The 17,267-nt window shown below is 68.0% G+C and overlaps 3 protein-coding genes across 4 annotated transcripts; all 3 read left to right on the forward strand.

Moving 5' to 3' along the window:
- Positions 1-590: 590 nt before the first annotated feature.
- Positions 591-6,358, forward strand: SLC6A8 (solute carrier family 6 member 8). Its single transcript, XM_080385656.1, has 14 exons — positions 591-919; positions 1,237-1,455; positions 1,811-1,942; positions 2,647-2,920; positions 2,997-3,129; positions 3,386-3,520; positions 3,601-3,704; positions 3,788-3,912; positions 3,985-4,097; positions 4,171-4,308; positions 4,643-4,745; positions 4,818-4,918; positions 5,157-5,327; positions 5,843-6,358. The coding sequence occupies exons 1-14, from the start codon at positions 814-816 to the stop codon at positions 5,972-5,974; spliced, it is 1,986 nt and encodes a 661-aa protein (XP_080241782.1). The 5' UTR covers positions 591-813; the 3' UTR covers positions 5,975-6,358.
- A 98-nt stretch (positions 6,359-6,456) lies between these two features.
- On the forward strand, positions 6,457-9,904 carry LOC308063124 (epidermal differentiation-specific protein-like). Of its 2 annotated transcripts, XM_080385687.1 has the most exons (2): positions 6,457-7,984; positions 8,093-9,904. In XM_080385687.1, the coding sequence occupies exons 1-2, from the start codon at positions 7,798-7,800 to the stop codon at positions 8,854-8,856; spliced, it is 951 nt and encodes a 316-aa protein (XP_080241813.1). In that variant the 5' UTR covers positions 6,457-7,797; the 3' UTR covers positions 8,857-9,904. The 2 variants fall into 2 exon arrangements, with proteins under 2 accessions (XP_080241813.1, XP_080241812.1); XM_080385686.1 differs by having other exon boundaries at positions 6,457-9,904.
- Positions 9,905-10,001: 97 nt separating this feature from the next.
- Positions 10,002-16,282, forward strand: QARS1 (glutaminyl-tRNA synthetase 1). Its single transcript, XM_080385622.1, has 24 exons — positions 10,002-10,193; positions 10,444-10,591; positions 10,669-10,778; positions 10,873-10,948; positions 11,242-11,306; positions 11,534-11,587; positions 11,774-11,831; positions 11,954-12,025; positions 12,196-12,281; positions 12,523-12,609; positions 12,731-12,830; positions 12,952-13,030; positions 13,139-13,247; positions 13,330-13,460; positions 13,567-13,659; positions 13,809-13,946; positions 14,020-14,107; positions 14,187-14,330; positions 14,402-14,506; positions 14,907-14,999; positions 15,260-15,387; positions 15,604-15,670; positions 15,878-16,003; positions 16,102-16,282. The coding sequence occupies exons 1-24, from the start codon at positions 10,047-10,049 to the stop codon at positions 16,150-16,152; spliced, it is 2,355 nt and encodes a 784-aa protein (XP_080241748.1). The 5' UTR covers positions 10,002-10,046; the 3' UTR covers positions 16,153-16,282.
- The last annotated feature ends 985 nt before the right edge of the window (positions 16,283-17,267 follow it).

The raw sequence follows: 17,267 nt of genomic DNA on the forward strand, positions 1-17,267 counted from the left end.
CCCTGATGTGCTGTGGTACCCAGTGCATCCTGCAGCCCCCTGGCACTCGGTGCGCCCTGTAGCTGACTGTCCCCACTGGGCTCTGGCCAGTCTGGCTCGCTGTCCCCTGATGTCCCTCAGGGCCGGGCATTTCTTGGTGTGCCCTACAGCCGCGGGGGACACCCACTGTCCCCTGATGTGCTGCGGTGCCTGCAGTCCCCGGTGCCCGCTGCCTCTCCATGTGCTCTGCTGCTGGCTGCGCCCTGTTGCCCGGTGTCCGCTGGTGCCATAGTGCCTGGCGTGTCCCGGTGCTAGCGTGGCGGGACTGCCGGTCCCGGTGTCCCCTGCTGCCGGTGTGTCAGGACTGTAAGTCCTGGTGCTCTAGTGCCCGGAGCGCCCCGTCCCGCGGAGCAACCTTATCGCCTGCTGTCCCCAGTGCCCGGTATCCGCCGGTGGCGTCCCGGTGTCCCGCGGCGTGCCCCCTGTCCCGCTGCCCGCCCCCCGCCTCGCCCCGGTGCCGGTGCGGCGGGACTGCAAGTCCCGTCAAGCCGCGGGCGGGCGGCGCGGCCAATGGGGCTCGGGGGGCGGTGCGGCCGGTCGCTGCCTCCGCCGCCGCCCGGTGCCGCGGCGCAGAGAGCCCCGGAGCGGCCGCGCGGCGCCGGCCCCGCAGCCCGGCTCTGAGCCGCCCGCCCGGCCCGGCCCGCCCCGCCGCGCCCCGCCGCCCTCAATGAGGTTCTTCCGACTCACCTTCAAGTGCTTCGTGGATTGCTTCTGAGCCCCCCCACGGCCACGGAGCCGCCCCCGACCCGCCCCCGCTCCCCGGCCCCCCGCGACATGCCCCCCGTCCCCGCCGACACGGCCGCCCCGCAGCCGCCCGCCGCCCCACGACGCGACGCCGCAGCCGCCGCGGCCGCCGCCGCTGCTGCCCCCGCGGGCTCCGGTAAGCGAGAAGCGCCGGGGAGGGATGAGGTTCGGGGATGGGGGGGGGGGGGGGGGGGGGAGAGGTGTCCACGGCCACGCGCGACCGCGGCGCGCCCCCTCCCGCCGCCGCGGGGTGAGTCACCGCTCTGCATTGTGACGTCACGCGACTGCCTGACATCTGACGTCACGCCCCTTCACGCGGAGAGGGGCGCGCGGCGGCGGGGGGGGCGGCAGGCGCGGGGGGACCTTCGGTCTCCCCGCGCTCCACCCCCCCCCCGTACGCCCCACGGGCGCACGTGACGGCAGCGTGCCCCCCCCCCCGCCCCGTCTCGGCAGACGGCCGCGGCGAGGCGGAGGGCACGGACCCCCCCGCGGCGGGCGAGGAGCGGGCAGTGACGGCGCCGCTGGTGGGACCCCCCGGCCCCCCGAAAGCGGCCGCCCCCGAGCGGGAGACGTGGACCCGGCAGATGGATTTCATCATGTCCTGCGTGGGTTTCGCCGTGGGGCTGGGCAACGTCTGGCGCTTCCCCTACCTGTGTTACAAGAACGGCGGAGGTGAGCCCCGTGCCCGCCCCGTGGAGGGGGGGCACCCCACGGCGCGTGGGAGCACCCCGCTTTCCACCTCACAGTGTGCGTGGGTGCCTCCCCGGTGCAAGGGGCCGCCCCGGGGGCTTGTGGGGCACCCCACGGGTGTCCGGCGTACCGGCGGCGTGGGGGTCCGTGGGGAGCCCCCCGCCACCTGCCCGCCCTGACCTACATCGGCGGCGCGGCGAGGGGAGGGCGCGGAGGCGCCTTTGCCATTCGCTGCGCCCGGGCGGGCGGCGCGGGGAGGGAAGGGGGACCCGGGGGGACCCGGGGGGGGCGGCGGCGGCTGAGCCGGCCCCGTGCCCCCTCCCCCCCCCGGCCCCAGGCGTCTTCCTCATCCCCTACCTGCTCATCGTCTTCGTGGGCGGCATCCCCGTCTTCTTCCTGGAGGTGGCCCTGGGGCAGTTCATGAAGCAGGGGGGCATCGCCGCCTGGAACATCGCCCCCCTCTTCAAGGGTAACGCCGCGCCCTGCCCGTGGCCCCGTGCTCCCTGCCCGTGGCCCCTGGCACCCTGTGCCCTGCCCAGGGGCCCCAGTGCCCTGCGCGGGGCTGGCAGCGCCCTGCCAGCACCCTGCCTGGGCACCGGCTGCCTGCACCCCGCGCACGCCCTGCCTTCTCCTGTGCACCTTGCCCACGTCCCGCTGCTACTCTGCACCCCAGCCAAGGGTGGCAGCTGCCTGCGCCCGTGCCCCGTGGCACCCTGTGCTGCCTTGCTTGCCCCCGTCGCTCCCTGCCTGCGTGCCGCTGGCCTCCCTGGGGGCTGCTGGATCCCCACCTCAGCAGTGTCCTGCCGGCTTCCCTGCACTGTGCCCCGCCAGCTCCCCTCTGTCCTTGCCGTGCTGCTGCTTATCCGTATCCTGTCCTGTCCCGTCCCCACCAGCTCCCCCTTGTCTCGCCTAAGGCAGCCAGCTCCCCCGTCCCCGTCCCCGCCAGCTCCCCCCTGTCCTGTCCCACCCAGGGCAGCCAGCTCCCCGCAGCCCCACCGGCTCCTCCCCTGCCTTGCCCTGGGCTGCTGGCTCCCTGTGTCCCCACCAGCACCCCATGTCCAGCCCCGTCCGCGCCAGCAGCCCCTGTTCCACCCCAGGCTGCCAGTTCCCCCACCCCGCTGGGCTGCCAGGTACCCATGGGTGCCCGCGGGCTGTGATCTCCCTGTGCCGCAGGTCTGGGCCTGGCTTCCATGGTGATCGTCTTCTTCTGCAACTCCTACTACATCATGATCCTGGTGTGGGGGCTCTTCTACCTGGTGCACTCGCTGACGGACACTCTGCCCTGGGCCACCTGCGGCCATGCCTGGAACACCGAGCAGTGCGCTGAGCTCTTCCACCTTGAGCTCTGCCGCAACAGCAGCAGCAATGCCAGCGCCGACGCTGGCCCCTTCAACCTCAGCTGCGCTGACCTGGCCAGCAAGCGCTCGCCCGTCATCGAGTTTTGGGAGTGAGCGTGGGGACCGGAGGGTCTTGCCTGGGGCTGGGGGTGTCGTGCCGGCACTCATCACAGCCCCATTCTGCAGGAACAAGGTGCTGCGGCTCTCGGGGGACCTCAGCGAGCCAGGGGACATGAACTGGCAGATGATCCTCTGCTTGGTCACCACCTGGGTCGTCGTCTATTTCTGCATCTGGAAGGGTGTCAAGTCAACCGGGAAGGTGATGCTGGCCAGGCAGGGAGGGACACGTTGGGGCCACTGGCATGTGGGGAGGGGACTGCTGCACACGATGCTGGCTCCTGCCCTCCCATGCTGTATGCTATGAGGGTGCAAAACCCCCTGTCCCACATCTGTCTGAGAGGTGCCACCAGCCACTGGGGACGTCCCCAAGCCCCAGTCCCGCTGGGACACCTGTGGCACATGATGGAGAGTCCCAGCCAGACAGGGAGGTCTCACTGGCACCAACATCTCTGCAGATTGTCTACTTCACGGCACTCTTCCCCTACGTGGTCCTCATCCTGCTGCTGGTCCATGGGGTGACACTGCCCGGGGCACTGGGTGGCATCGTCTACTACCTGAAACCCGACTGGTCCAAGCTGGCTGAGGCGCAGGTGAGGGCAGTGGGGAGGGCGGAAGGGGGCTGAGTGCTGGGCACCCTCCCCACACCCCGACGCCCTCCCTTGCACCCTAGGTCTGGATCGATGCTGGCACCCAGATCTTCTTCTCCTACGCCATTGGGCTGGGTGCCCTGACCGCGCTGGGCAGCTACAACCGCTTCCATAACAACTGCTACAGGTAGGGCTGTGCTGGCTGTAGGGTGTCCCCCAGTGTCCCCCCTCCGTGTCCCCCCAGCACCCCCTAACCCACTCTGCCCACAGGGATGCCTACATCCTGGCCGTGATCAACAGCTCCACCAGCTTCTTCGCCGGCTTCGTTGTCTTCTCTGTGCTGGGCTTCATGGCCTCTGAGCAAGGCGTGGACATCTCCAAGGTGGCCGAGTCCGGTGAGTGTCCATTGGCACCCTGTCCCCTGTGTCCACCCCTGGGGTGGCACCACTGACCCCGCTCTCCCGCAGGCCCTGGGCTGGCTTTTATCGCCTACCCCAAAGCTGTGACACTGATGCCCTTGTCCCCGCTCTGGGCCACGCTTTTCTTCTTCATGCTCCTTGTGCTGGGGCTGGACAGCCAGGTGCGATGGCAGGTGGGGGGATGGGGAGGGGACGGGGTGGCATGTCCCCACTGAGCCCCGCTCTCTGCTACAGTTTGTCGGTGTGGAGGGTTTCATCACGGGCATCCTGGACCTGTTCCCCCAGCCGGGGGCTGGCTCGCTGCGCCGCGAGCTCACCGCTGCGCTCTGCTGTGTCGTCTGCTGCCTCATCGACCTCTCCATGGTCACGCAGGTGGGGGACATGGCAGGGACACCTATGTCTGCCCCCAGGACATCACCTCCCATGGGGCCCCAGCACATGGTGGGAGCTCCCTGGGGCTGCAGCACCCGTGGCAGTGGGGGGTGCCCATGGCATGGGGGTACCTGTAGCTGCGGAGGTCTCCATGCCACGGGGGTGCCTGTCATCGTGGGGGTGCTGTGGGAGAACAGGGTGCCCACGGCATGCAGGGTGGCCATGCCAGGTGGGGCACCGGCACAGCAAGGCTGTGCCCATGCCAGTGTGCAGGCACCCAGCCAGCATGGGGCAGCCAGCACAGCCCTGGTGACACGCGGTGCCGTCCCGGCAGGGCGGCATGTACGTGTTCCAGCTCTTTGACAACTACTCGGCCAGTGGGATCACGCTGCTGTGGCAGGCTTTCTGGGAGTGCGTGGTCATTGCCTGGGTTTACGGTGAGGCCAGGGGGACACGGGTGGGGGACACAAGGGGACCCAGGAGCCCAGCTGACACCCTTCTTGCTGCAGGTGCCGACCGCTTCATGGACGATGTGGCCCGCATGATCGGCTACCGGCCCCTGCCCTTCATGAAGTGGTGCTGGGCCGTGGTGACGCCACTGGTCTGCGTGGTGAGCGGGGCTGCCCCACGTGGGGACACGCGTGTGCGTGTGTGTGCCCGCTGCCCCGGCCGTGCCACGGGCACCGCGCTCCCCCAGGCGGCTGCTTCGGGCACGGCAGCCACGGGGTGACACGCGTGTCTCGGTCATGGGCCAACACGCATGTCAGGGCCGTGGGGTAACTCACGTGGGGGTTTTGGAGCCACCAGCCCACTGCCCCGTGGCACCTCACCCCCCTCTCTCCACCCAGGGCATCTTTGTGTTCCACGTGGTGAACTACAAGCCGTTGACCTACAACAAGACGTACGTGTACCCGTGGTGGGGGGACGCCATCGGCTGGGTCCTGGCACTCTCTTCAATGCTCTGCATCCCCTGCACCGTCCTCTACAAGCTCCTGCGCTGCAAAGGCTCCCTGCGAGAGGTGAGGGCGGCACAGAGGGGTTCCTGCTGCCTCCGTCCTCACCCCATCTCAGCCATCCTTGTCCCTGTCCCCGTCTCAGTCCTGTCCCCATTCAGAACCCAGCACTGCCCACATTGCCATCTCATCCCTGTCCCCAGCCAAATCCCGTCCCTGTCCCCATCCCTTTCTAATTTCCACCCCGTCTCCATCCCTGTCTCACTCCCAACCTCACCTGAATCCTATCCTTACTTACATCACTGTCTCAGCCCCATCCCTGTCATTCTCACTCCCAGCCAAATCCTGTCTCCATCAGTTTCAGTCCCACCCCCATCTCATCCTTGTCCCCGTGCAGTCCCACTCCCTCTCTCAATCCCATTTCAATCCCCTCCCTGTCCCAGCCTCACCTCCATCCCCACCCAAATCCCACCCCTGTCCCCACCTCCGTCCCATCCCTGTGCACCGGGGGGATGCTCCATGCTGGGTTGAGACAGTCCCCAGTGCTGCCGTCCCTGGGTGCTGACACAGGGTCCCCGCAGCGCTGGCAGCTCCTGACCACTCCGATCTGGGGCCACCACCACCTGGAGTACCTGACACCTGAGGCAGAAGCCAAGTTGCTGGCCCCAGAGCCCCCCAAGGAGAAGGCGACGCTCTTCGAGACTGTGATCTGAGCATGGGGAGGGTCGTACTGCTCCCGCCCGCCATAGCAATAATGCCAGCACTGCCTCCCACCCACGCTGCCCGCGCCCCCCGTGCTGCCCCAGCCCCCTGGCCTCGCCGCAGGGGGGGTGTGCGCGACAGCGAGGTGGGGGGGTTCTGGTGGCCGTGGGGCCGGGGCGGCCGCAGGGAGCGGGAGGGGTCCCTGGCGCGGGGGAGCGTGGCAGCCCGGGGGGCCGGCGGGGAGGCTGCGAGCCGGGGGAGCCAGCAGGACAGCCCTTCCCCAGCCCCCGCCCGTGGCCCCCGCGGCCCCCCGCTCACTAACCGCTTCCTGTAGCGTTTGTCTGGTGTAACCCCGACCGCCCCAACATCTGGCAATAAACTGGGAGACCCTGGCAGCCCCGGCACTGCAGGCACGGGAACGGGGGCACCGGCAGTGGGAAGCTTGGGGGGGAGATGTGGGGTGGCACTTGCGTGTGGGACGGAGGTTTGGGGGGGAACAGGGCTCAGGGATGTGGGGACATCTGCATTCCTCTCCTGGGTGATTTGGGGTTGGGGCAGGACAGGCTGCCTGAGTGGTGGGGTCTCCATCCTCATACACCGCAGGATGTGGGTGCCTGCAGGCGGTGCCAAACCCAGGTTCCCCTGTGGGACTGGGGTACCCCATGCCCCACTTCCCAGCCCCATGGGGCAGATTTCAGCCCAGAGGCTCTGGGGGTCCTGCCTGTCCCCAGCTCAACACAGGGGCTTCTGGGGTGGGTCATGATCCAGCCAGGAGCTGCTCATGTCTATTTTGGGGTTCTCTGCTCCCTGTGCTGTGCCATAGGGACAGCCCTGGGCTGGGGAGGGCTGTGGGGGCACAGGCAGGAGAAGCCAGAGGCTCTGCCTGCCCTAGACCCCTTGAGCTGCCTCAACCCCAGTGCCAGCCGGGGAGCGCATGTGCCCTGTGCCCTGTGCCCTGCACCGGTGGCTCCTGTGGAGGCTAGCTCCAGCCCATGCCATGGGGACCCACACAGTACCCTGAGGAAGCCCCTGGCACATTGTGCTTGGGGCGGCTGCCAGCTGTCCCTGTGCCCTGGCTGGGCATCAGAGTCCCACTGTGCCCAGTGCTGGCACCCATCGCCGTCCAGCAGCGTTGTGACCATCCTGCTCGTGGAGACACAAGGCAGAAGTGCTACCACCTGCCCTGGCCATGCTTGCGCGCAGGGCTGGGGCAGTGGTGCTATGCCAGGGCGGGTCATGTCCTGCGTCCGGGGGCACCAGGGTGCTGAGCAGCTTGTCTCGGGGTGCTGGCTCACCCTACCACAATACTCTCTCACCCCGCTGGGGCGAGCCGGCAGTTCCTGCCCCACCGGCAACGCACACCATAATTAGTGCGGGCAGGGCGGAAGCATCAGTGATAATTGGCAGTGACTCGTTAGCACTGGAGCGCTGCGTGCCTGGGGCACGGCAGGACTTTCCAGCAGGGCTGGTCTGCGAGGCCGGCTGGCATCCCAGTGCACCGGCCGCGGTACAGCCGTGCGGGGCCTGGCTGGCTCCCAGCCGCCGGAGCGGAGCTGGGCGCGGGTGCGGGGGCGAGCGCCGTCATTGCCTTCGCTTCGTGCCGCAGCACGCCCTGGCCCCGCCACCCCCTCGTAAAAGGCACAGCTGCGGGCTGGTGTTGGGGTGCTGCTGGCACAGACGGTGAGAGCGCAAGGACCAGGCAGAGGAGAGGGGATAAAGGGGTGCCAGGGTGCCCCCTCGCTGGCCAGGCTTTCCCCACAGGTTTCCCACGTGAGCCCACACGAGGGGACTTGACGTGCGTGTTGCCCTGGTAGGGGTGGGCGCCCACGGCACCATGAACCAGATCGTGGTGTACGAGCGTGCCAATTTTGAGGGGCTGAGCCTGGAGTTCACCTGCGACGTGCCCGACCTCCACGAGTTGGATTTTGGGGATTGCATTGCCTCCCTGAAGGTGGTGGGACAGCCTTGGATCGCCTACACGGACCCCAAGTACGAGGGAGAGCCACACGCCTTTGAGGAGGGTGAGTACCCCTCCGTGGGACGGCCCAACAGCTTCTCATCACTGCGCCTTGTGCACCATGACCTGGGGGACCCCCAGATCATACTCTATGAGCGCCCCAACTTCCAAGGCGCCTGCAAGGTGGTGACAGAGGAGACCAACCTGGCCTACGGGTACTTCAACGACCGGGTGGCCTCCCACATAGTGCAGCGAGGTGTCTGGCTGCTCTACCAGCATCCCGGCAGGGGTGGCTGGCACTGCCTGGCATGGCCCGGTGAGCGCCTTGCAGACTACAAACCTGAGCTGAACTTCCAGGCTCGGCTGTCCCACCTGCGCCCGCTGCGGCCCGGGCGGCCCCTGGTCTCGGCGCGTCTCCTCTGGGAGCAGAAGCGGGTGGAAGCGGAGCGGGAAGTGCTGGTGGATGAGATCGAAGGGGTGAATGAGACTGAGTCGGAGCAGGTGCTGGCAGCCAGCAGCAGCAGGGAGTATGGCACCACGCTCTGGCAGAGCTTCCACTTCAGCAACAGCACCAGCCTCAAAGCCGGGCTCTCTTTCACGTTGACCGTGGAAGCCTCCAACATCTTCACGGTGCAGAAAGGGCGCAGTGAATCCAGCACCCGCCGGGAACGCGTGGAGGTGCAGCTGCCGGCAAAGATCCCCCCACACACGGCACTCAGCATCCAGGTCTTGCGGAAGGAGGTGACGCTCTCCATCCCGGTGCTGCTCACCATCACCCAGAATGAAACTGTTCGTACGGAGATGGGCGAGTATCGCAGCATCTCGGGTACCAACATTAGTGTCCGCTATAGCCTGAAGCCTCTGCCAGCTGAAGGCAGGGAGCAGGCAGCTACTGAGGGGACAGAGCCAGTGCCTGGCACTGGGATGGAGCTATAGCTCCATCCCAGTGCCAGGCACTGGCTCTGTCCCCTCGGTGGCGTGGGACCCCCAGGAACCCCAGCATTGCTTGCCCAATCTGCCCATGGAGGAGCCAGGACCTGCCTTGCCTGGCCGTGTCCAGTGGCTCTGGCTGGCAGGACATGATGGTGCCTCCTCCCACCAGGTGTTGCCAATAAACCCCCTTCCCCAACTGCTCAGGTCTGCTGCTACTGGTGTGGGGGTGGGCTTGGGGGTGGACACCAGACTGGAAGAGCCAGGGGACGATGGGGAGAGCTGGGTAAGCTGCGGGCATCAGGCTGGGGGAGTCAGTGGACACTGTGCTGGGGAAGCTGGGGGGACACTGGCTGGGGGACACACAGGATGCTGGCCTGGGGAGACACCAGACTGGGGAAGTTGGGGGGGACACCAGGCCGGGGGACCAGAGGATACTGGCATGGAGGGGCACTGGACTGGGGGAGCTGGGGACACCAGACTGGGGAAGTTTGGAGGCACTGGGCTGGGGTAGCCAGGTGTTGCTGGCCTGGGGGGACACTGGGTTGGGGGAACACCAGACTGGGGAAACTGGGGGAACACTGGTCTGGGGTTGCTGAGGATACTGGCTAGACAGGACATCAGGCTGGGGGCGGGGTCAGGAGGACACCGGGCTGGGAAGACACTGAGGGAAGGCAAGGGAGGGAGCAGTGGGCTGGGCGGCCGGGGGCCACCGGGCCGGAGCTGCCACCGCCACCCTCGGCATAGCCCTTCGGGCACGTGTGTGTCCCCCGGCCGGAGGCGGGGCCCGTCCGCGGGGCAGGAGGGGGCCCGGGGAGCGGCGAGCCTTCCGCCGGGGCCGCTCTGGGCGGGCGGCAGCTGCCGGGTGAGGACAAAGGGCCGCGGGCGGTGGGTGCGGGGCGGGGCCTGGCACAGGCGTGGCCCCACCCCGCCCCCGCCCCTGCCCCTCCCCTGCCCCGCCCCCCACGTGGTCGTCGCCACCGCCTGTCTCTTTAAATGATGCAACCGACCGCAGGCTTGGCCACGCCCCCTGCATCCCTATTCGCGGAGCCAGCACCGAGCTCCCCCGTCCCGTTGGTCGAGGGGTGTGTCTCTTAATGTCGATTGGCTCGAACTGTGCCGGCCACCCGCCCTCCCCGCTCCGATTGGCTGGGCGTGGCCCCGCCCCCCGGGCGGGCGGTGGAGGCGACAGCAGCATGGCGGCGGCGGTGGGGGCGATGGCGGCGGAGGAGGCGGAGGAGGTGTTGCGGCTTTTCACCGGTATCGGCCTCAGCGAGGCCAAAGCCCGCGAGACGATGCGCAACGGGGCGCTCAGCGCGCTGCTCCGCCAGGCCGTGCTGCAGGTGCGCCCGCTGCGGGCCCCCGCCCAGCTCCCCCGGTCCCCGGTGCGGCGGCGTCACCCCCGGGACCCCCCGGCCCCGCCTCCTCGCGCTCCCCTCCCCGGGACCCCCCGGCCCCGCCTCCTCTCGCCCCCGCCGAGCGGCCCCGGCCCTTGGCGCTCCCCGCCCGGCGACCCCCGCCCCGCCTCGGGGCCGCCGGTTCGCCAGGGCTGAGCCCCGGGCCCGCCGTGACACTTCCCCGGGGCGGCGGCAGGCTCGGAGCGCGCTGGGCCCGGCCCTGGACAAAGGCACCGGGACGCTGCTGTACAACGCGGCCGCCCGCCTCAGGGACCCGAAGCACCTCGGCTTCGTTGTCGGCTACATCGTGCGCAGGGAGATCCTCACCGACCTGCAGCTCAGCGGTACCGTGCGGCTCCGGCACCCCCCTGGCCCTGGCTGGCGGCCCCGGGCCCTGCTGCTCACCCCCCTCTGTCCCCAGCCGCCCTGGAGTACGTGAGGAGCCACCCGCTGGAACCCCTGGACGCGGCGGACTTCGAGCGGGCCTGTGGGGTAGGGGTGTGCGTCACCCCCGAGCAGATCGAGGAGGCGGTGAGTGGGGCACCGGGCAGCTGGACGGGGCGGCCCCGGGTGCTGCGCTCCCTGCCCGCCCCGCTCACCCCGGCCGCCCCGTTCTCCCACCCAGGTGGAGACCGTGATCGGCGAGCACCGAGCAGAGCTGCTGGCTGAGCGCTACCGCTTCAACATGGGGCTGCTGATGGGTGAGTGGGGGGCGCCGGCACAGCCCCTGCTTGGCGCTGGCGGGTCCCCCTGTTCTGACTCTGCCAGCGCCGCTGCCTCCTCCCCTGGATCCTGAGAGCCAGCCCGTGTCCCTGGGCTGTCCCAGGCCCAGCTGCTGCGGCGCTGGCTGTGCCGCAGCCCACCCGATGCAGGGGAGACGTCCTGCCGTGTCCCCTGTGCAGGCAGGGCTGTGGGTGGCAGCCACCTGTGGTGCCATGGATGGAGCCCCCCGGGCTGGGCTGTGCCCCTCACCCCCGGGGTGCCCTGTCCACAGGGGAGGCACGGAGCCGGCTGCGCTGGGCAGACGGGAAGACCATCAAGAACGAGGTGGACCTGCAGGTGGGTGTGAGGGCAATGGGTCATGTGCTGCTTGGGGTGGTGGCCCCTGTCAGTGCCCTTCCCGGTGTGGGACCTGCTGGCCTGTCTCAGGGAAGGGCCAGTGCTGGGGACAGCCTGCCCCGGGTAGGTGCGGGCAGGGTGAGGGGGGTGACAGCTGAACAGGGCCACCTCCAGGCCTTGGGGCACCGGGAGCCTTTTCTAGTCCTGTCTGTGTTGCTTTTCTCCAGGTGCTGCATTTGCTGGGACCAAAGACAGAAGCTGACCTGGAAAAGAAGCCAAAGGTGAGGAGGAGGGGGAAGCAGAGAACCGTGATGGTATTTCCCTGCTGAGCATCCCAAATAGCTGCTCTGGGCCCAGGCACCACCATGGGCATGGGTCCAAGGGAGCGCTGGGGGCAGCAGGCTGGGCCAGGAAGGGAAGGTGTGTGCTGGAGCTGGGCACTCAGGATGCTGTGCTGGTCCCTGCAGGCTGCAAAGGCCCGACCAGCCCCGGCAGAGAAGCAGAAGGCAGCCGTGGTGGAGAACGGTAAGAGATTGTCCTCCTGCGGGCAGCTTCCCTGGCCCTTCGGTTTCTGGTTGGGACCTGCCTCTGAGCTGGGCCCTGGGAACTGCAGTCAGGCCCCTGCTCAGCCCCGTCTCTTCCCCCAGGTGAGGTGTGCACAGAGACACGGACACTGCTGGAGCAGCTGCGGGGAGAAGCCCTCAAGTTCCACAGGCCGGGTGAGTGTGAGGAGCCTCTGCCATGTGTGGGGCTGCTCCACCAGCTCTGCACCTGGCCCTAGCTCTCCATGCTGTGGGAGACCAGACCAGCGCTGTGTCTTCCCATCCTGGCTGCTTGGGCTTGGCTTGCTTTGGGCAGTGCTGCAGCCCTGAGCGTTCCCTACCCACAGGAGAGAACTACAAGACGGAGGGCTACGTGGTGACGCCCAACACCATGGCTCTGCTGAAGCAGCACCTGGCAATCACGGGTGGGCAGGTAAGACCATGTCCCTCAGCCCAGCGGTTCCCTGTGAGGGTGGCACTGCTGTGCCAGGCTCCAGTGGGTGGGTGGGGTGGCTGGGCAAACACACAGCTCACCGAGGGCACGGCCAGAGGCAGCAATGATGTGACTCAGAGAGGGTGTGTGGGATCACTGGGGGCTCATGTCAGTGCCCCTGCTGCCGGGAAGGGGGACAGTCTCCTGCCAAAGGTCAGAGGTGTTCGTTTCCCCCCTGCAGGTGCGGACACGGTTCCCTCCTGAGCCCAATGGGATCCTGCACATTGGCCATGCCAAGGCCATCAACTTCAACTTCGGCTACGCCAAGGTGAGAAGCACCAAGGCCCGCTGGCAGCTCACCCTGGCCCCTGCCTCCCACCGCTGCTTGGCCACTGGCCTGGCCCTGCAGTCCCTCAGGGAACCGCTGCTCACTGTGCCCCTGTCCCCAGGCCAACGGTGGTGTGTGCTTCCTGCGCTATGATGACACCAACCCCGAGAAGGAGGAGGAGAAGTACTTCACAGCCATCCGGGAGATGGTGGAGTGGCTGGGTACGGCTCGGGCTGGGGAGGGCAGGATCGGGCCAGGCACTGCTGGGGACATCTCTGCATGCAGGTCCTGCTGCTGAGCCCTGGTGTTGTCTCTAACCCACTGTTTCCCCTGTCCCCACAGGCTACCAGCCCTATGCAGTGACCCATGCATCAGATTACTTTGACCAGCTCTACACCTGGGCCCTGGAGCTCATTCGCAGGTGAGCATGCCGGGGTGGTATGGATGCAGTAGGGCAGTGTGGATGTCCTGTGCTGGGGCTCCATCTCACCCAGGGGATGGGCCTGGTGACGGCGTTTCCTCTCCATAGGGGCCAGGCGTATGTCTGCCATCAGAAGGTTGAGGAGATCAAGGGCCACAACCCACCACCATCACCATGGCGGGACCGGCCTGTGGAGGAGTCACTCCTGCTCTTTGAGGTACCCCTGGCTGGGGCAGGCGCTGCGTGCCTGTGGGGCCCAGGTCTGTGGCTCAGTTGACAGCTGCCCCCCTGCTCCACAGGACATGCGAAAGGGCAAGTTTGGGGAGGGGGAGGCCACGCTGCGGATGAAGCTGGTGATGGAGGACGGGAAGATGGACCCCGTCGCCTACCGTGTCAAGTTCACTCCACACCACCGCACTGGGGACAAGTGGTAAGAAGGGCCTGTGGCATCCTGGCATGTGTTGTGGGGGTGGGTCTGCATCTGCTGGGAGTGGGGAGGTGTTGGGAGGGGAGCAGCACCGGGCTCTGCCTTGCAGGTGCATCTACCCCACGTATGACTACACGCACTGCCTCTGCGACTCCATTGAGCACATCACACACTCCCTCTGCACCAAGGAGTTCCAGGCCAGGTGAGTGCTGAGCTGGACCTGGTGGGGCAGCTCTGTGGGGGAGCAGCTGGCCGTGTCCCAATGGCTGCCAAAGTGCTGGGAACAGTGTGCCCGTGGGGCTGTGGGTGGGCATGAGGCTCAGCCGGGCTGTGTTGGTGCCTCCCTTGCAGGCGCTCCTCCTACTTCTGGCTGTGTAACGCACTGGATGTCTACTGCCCTGTGCAGTGGGAGTATGGGCGCCTGAACCTGCTCTACACTGTTGTCTCCAAGAGGAAAATCATCCGACTGGTGGAGACGGGTGCTGTGAGGTAGGAGCAGGGCCAGCAGACAGGGTGGGTCCCACCTGGGGCATGCCTGGCTGTCACATCGGTGTTTTCTCAGGGACTGGGATGACCCACGGCTCTTCACGCTGACAGCCCTGCGCCGGCGAGGCTTCCCCCCTGAAGCCATCAACAACTTCTGTGCCCGGGTAGGTGCCAGGGGCAGGATGGGATGGGGCAGGTGGATGCGTCTTCTGGCTGGTGTGGTGACAGCAGGCTGTCCCGCAGGTTGGTGTGACAGTGGCCCAGGCAACAATGGAGCCACATCTGCTGGAGGCGTGTGCGCGAGAGGTGCTGAACGAGCAGGCCCCTCGTGCCATGGCTGTCCTGGAGCCCCTCAAGGTCACCATCACCAACTTCCCTGCCCCAAAGGTGAGACTGCCATGGGCTGGGGTGGGAGTGTGGTTCCCCGAGGTCAGTGTTCACTCCCTCCTTCTTCCCAGGCACTCGAGGTCCTTGTGCCCAACTTTCCATCTGATGAGAGTCGGGGTTTTCACAAAGTGCCCTTCCAGTCCACCATCTACATCGAGGAGACAGACTTCAGGGAGGTGAGCTGGGCCCACTGGGCCATACTGCCCTGTCTCCTGGGAGCAACAGCTCAGGTGCCTGGCAGCGCTGGGAGTGATGCTGGTGCTGCACAGGGCACAGGTAGGTTCGGGCACCTGACTGCAACTCCCAAACGTGCCAGCAGCTCTGATGGACACCAGGGCAATGCCCACTATACTCAGCCTGGCTGGGATATGTCCAACCAATAGTGCTCACACCTGGCCTGTGCACTGGAGAACATCCCGCAGCAACGTGGGAGTTCAGACAGCCATGGATGCGCGATCCCTGGGATGGCAGGAGGTGGGGGGAAGGGGATGCAGTCATGGGGACAGAGACACATGCTAGAGGAGGGACCTGCTACCTGTGCTGAGCCCCCTCTTGCAGCCCTGAACTCTCTTGCAGGAGCTGGACAAGGGCTACAAGCGCCTGGCTCCTGGGCAGCCGGTGGGGCTGCGCCATGCTGGCTACGTCATTGCTGTCCAGAACGTCATCAAGGTGGGTGGCTTTGAGCACTGGTGACATGAGGTTGGGCTGTGGGATGGCAGGACATGGCTATGCCCCACCAGGGAAGGGCAGCGATGGTCATCTCAGGCTGTGGGCACAGTGCAGGTGCAGACTGCCAGCCCTGTGCCTCGCAGTGGGGAGCAAGGTGGCCCTGAGCAGGGGGGCTGGCGGTTCAGCCCCAGGGCTGCCTTGTGGCATAGGGCCGCCGCCTGACCGCTGCTTGATGGCTCCGCTTGTCTCCTCTCCCCCAGGATGCCAGCGGGCGCGTGATCGAGCTGGAGGTGACCTGCACCAAGTCAGATGTGGCAGAGAAGCCCAAAGCCTTCATCCACTGGGTGTCGGAGCCGCTGGTGTGTGAAGTGCGGCTCTACGAGCGGCTGTGAGTACCCGGCTTCCTGCGGAGGCACAGGTGCAAGCTCAGCGGTGCTGGAGCGGCAGCATGGCCATGCACCAGCGGGCTCTGCTGGGGTCTGCCCAGCTCCTTGCCTGGGAAGATGCTACTGTGGGGTCCTGTGAGTTGCTGCCCCATGGCTGCCATGGGGTACCACATCCCCCTGTGCAGCGGCTTTGGGGTGAGTCTCTTGTCTCGTGGCAGGTTTTTGCACAAAAATCCTGAGGACCCGTCGGAGGTGCCTGGTGGTTTTCTGAGTGACCTCAACCCTGTGAGTAGTGGCAGGAGCAGGGATTATGGGCCCAGGGGGAGCTGGGGACGTCCTGCACCCACACCCAAGGCACCCACTTCTGTGTGACCCCTATGCTCCCTGGGAAGGGCCCTGCCGTGTCCTGACAGGCAGAGGGGCTGGGGCGAGCAGGGCTGTGGAGGGGGAAGAGGAGCTGGGGGTGCTGGCTGAGCTGCCTCCCCCTGCCAGGATTCCATGCGTGTGGTCCACAACGCCCTGCTCGACAGCTCCGTCCTCTCTGCCCGGCACTTTGACAAGTTCCAGTTTGAGCGTCTGGGCTACTTCTCTGTGGATCCTGACAGCAAGGAGGGGAAGGTGAGCCCTGGGGAGGGGGCAGCAGGGCTGCCCCGGCCCACCGTAGAGCTACCCCGGCCCACCATGGGGCTCTGAGCTGACCCTCTGCCTCTCCCCAGATGGTGTTCAACCGGACGGTGACGCTGAAGGAGGACCCTGGCAAGGCCTGAGGGACCCACCGCTGCCGCGCTGTGCTGTGGTGCTGCTTCCCAGGGTCCCTGGGCACCCTCAGTGCCGCCGTGCCTTGGCGCAGCCCCCCGGGGCGCCCCACAGCATCACCTCAATAAATAGAGCATCCCAGCCCTGTCTCTGCGCTGTCACTGCCTCCTGTCCCCTGGGCTCAGCCTTGGGGTGCCGGGGTCGGGGGTCTCCCCTCTTCCAGGGGGGTCGGGATCTGCTCCCACCCTCTGTGGAGGGCTGGTGCCCCCGCGGGAGCTGCAGTTCCCCCCTGCCCTGAGCCCGTGAGGCTGGGTGGGAGGGGGTGGCGGGGTGGGATGGAGGGTCCCAGGGCCTGCGGTGGGCTTCGGGGGCGGGCGAGGTGCGCACTGTGTACAAACACCGCCGGAGCCGGCCCCCCTTAAGGTGGACTCTACTCGGGTGGCCCGTGCCCGGCCCCGTGCCGGGGGCGTGGGGGTGCCCCGGTGGGACCGACGTGGCCCCCGTGCCCTGAGCGCCGGGGCCGGGGCCTCGGCCCTGCCGGGGTGGAGGAAGGCCCCGCTCGGCCCCCACGGGCCACCTTAAGCGGCAGCGCGGACGGGCAGGCCGCGCCGAGCACATGGGCACGTTAAAGCAGCCCCGGCTCGGCCCCGCGGTGCGGGGACCCCTCGCCCCGACGGGGGAGCCTTCGCCACGCGATGTCGCCCGGGGGCGGGGCGCAGCCCCCACTGGTACCGGCCGCGGAGGCCGCAGCGCCTTCCGCTGGGAGCCCCTGCCCTGGGGTCTCGCCCATCCGTGGGGCGGCGCGGAGCCACCCCCGGCTGCTGCCTGGGGGTCGCGGCCGGGCCGCCCCCGCCTGCCGCGGAGCCCCGGGGCGTCTGCGCTGGACCCCTCTGCCGGCGGAGCCCCACGGTCACGCGTGTCGGTGGCGTCCCGAGCCCCGCGGCAGGACCCGTCCTGTCCCGCGTGGTGGGTCATCGCCCCCCGCGTGTCCCGGACGACCGGACGACCCCCGTGCCCACCCGCGTCCCCCCGCGGAGGGCGCCCCCCAGCGGCCGCCCCCTCCCCTCCCCTCCGGGGCGCGGCCCCTTTAAGCTGCGAGGCGGGCCGGGGCGCTGCGCTCTCGCGG

This window comes from Falco punctatus (assembly GCF_963210335.1).
Source record: "Falco punctatus genome assembly, chromosome: 4".
In the NCBI taxonomy this organism is placed as follows: Eukaryota; Metazoa; Chordata; class Aves; order Falconiformes; family Falconidae; genus Falco; species Falco punctatus.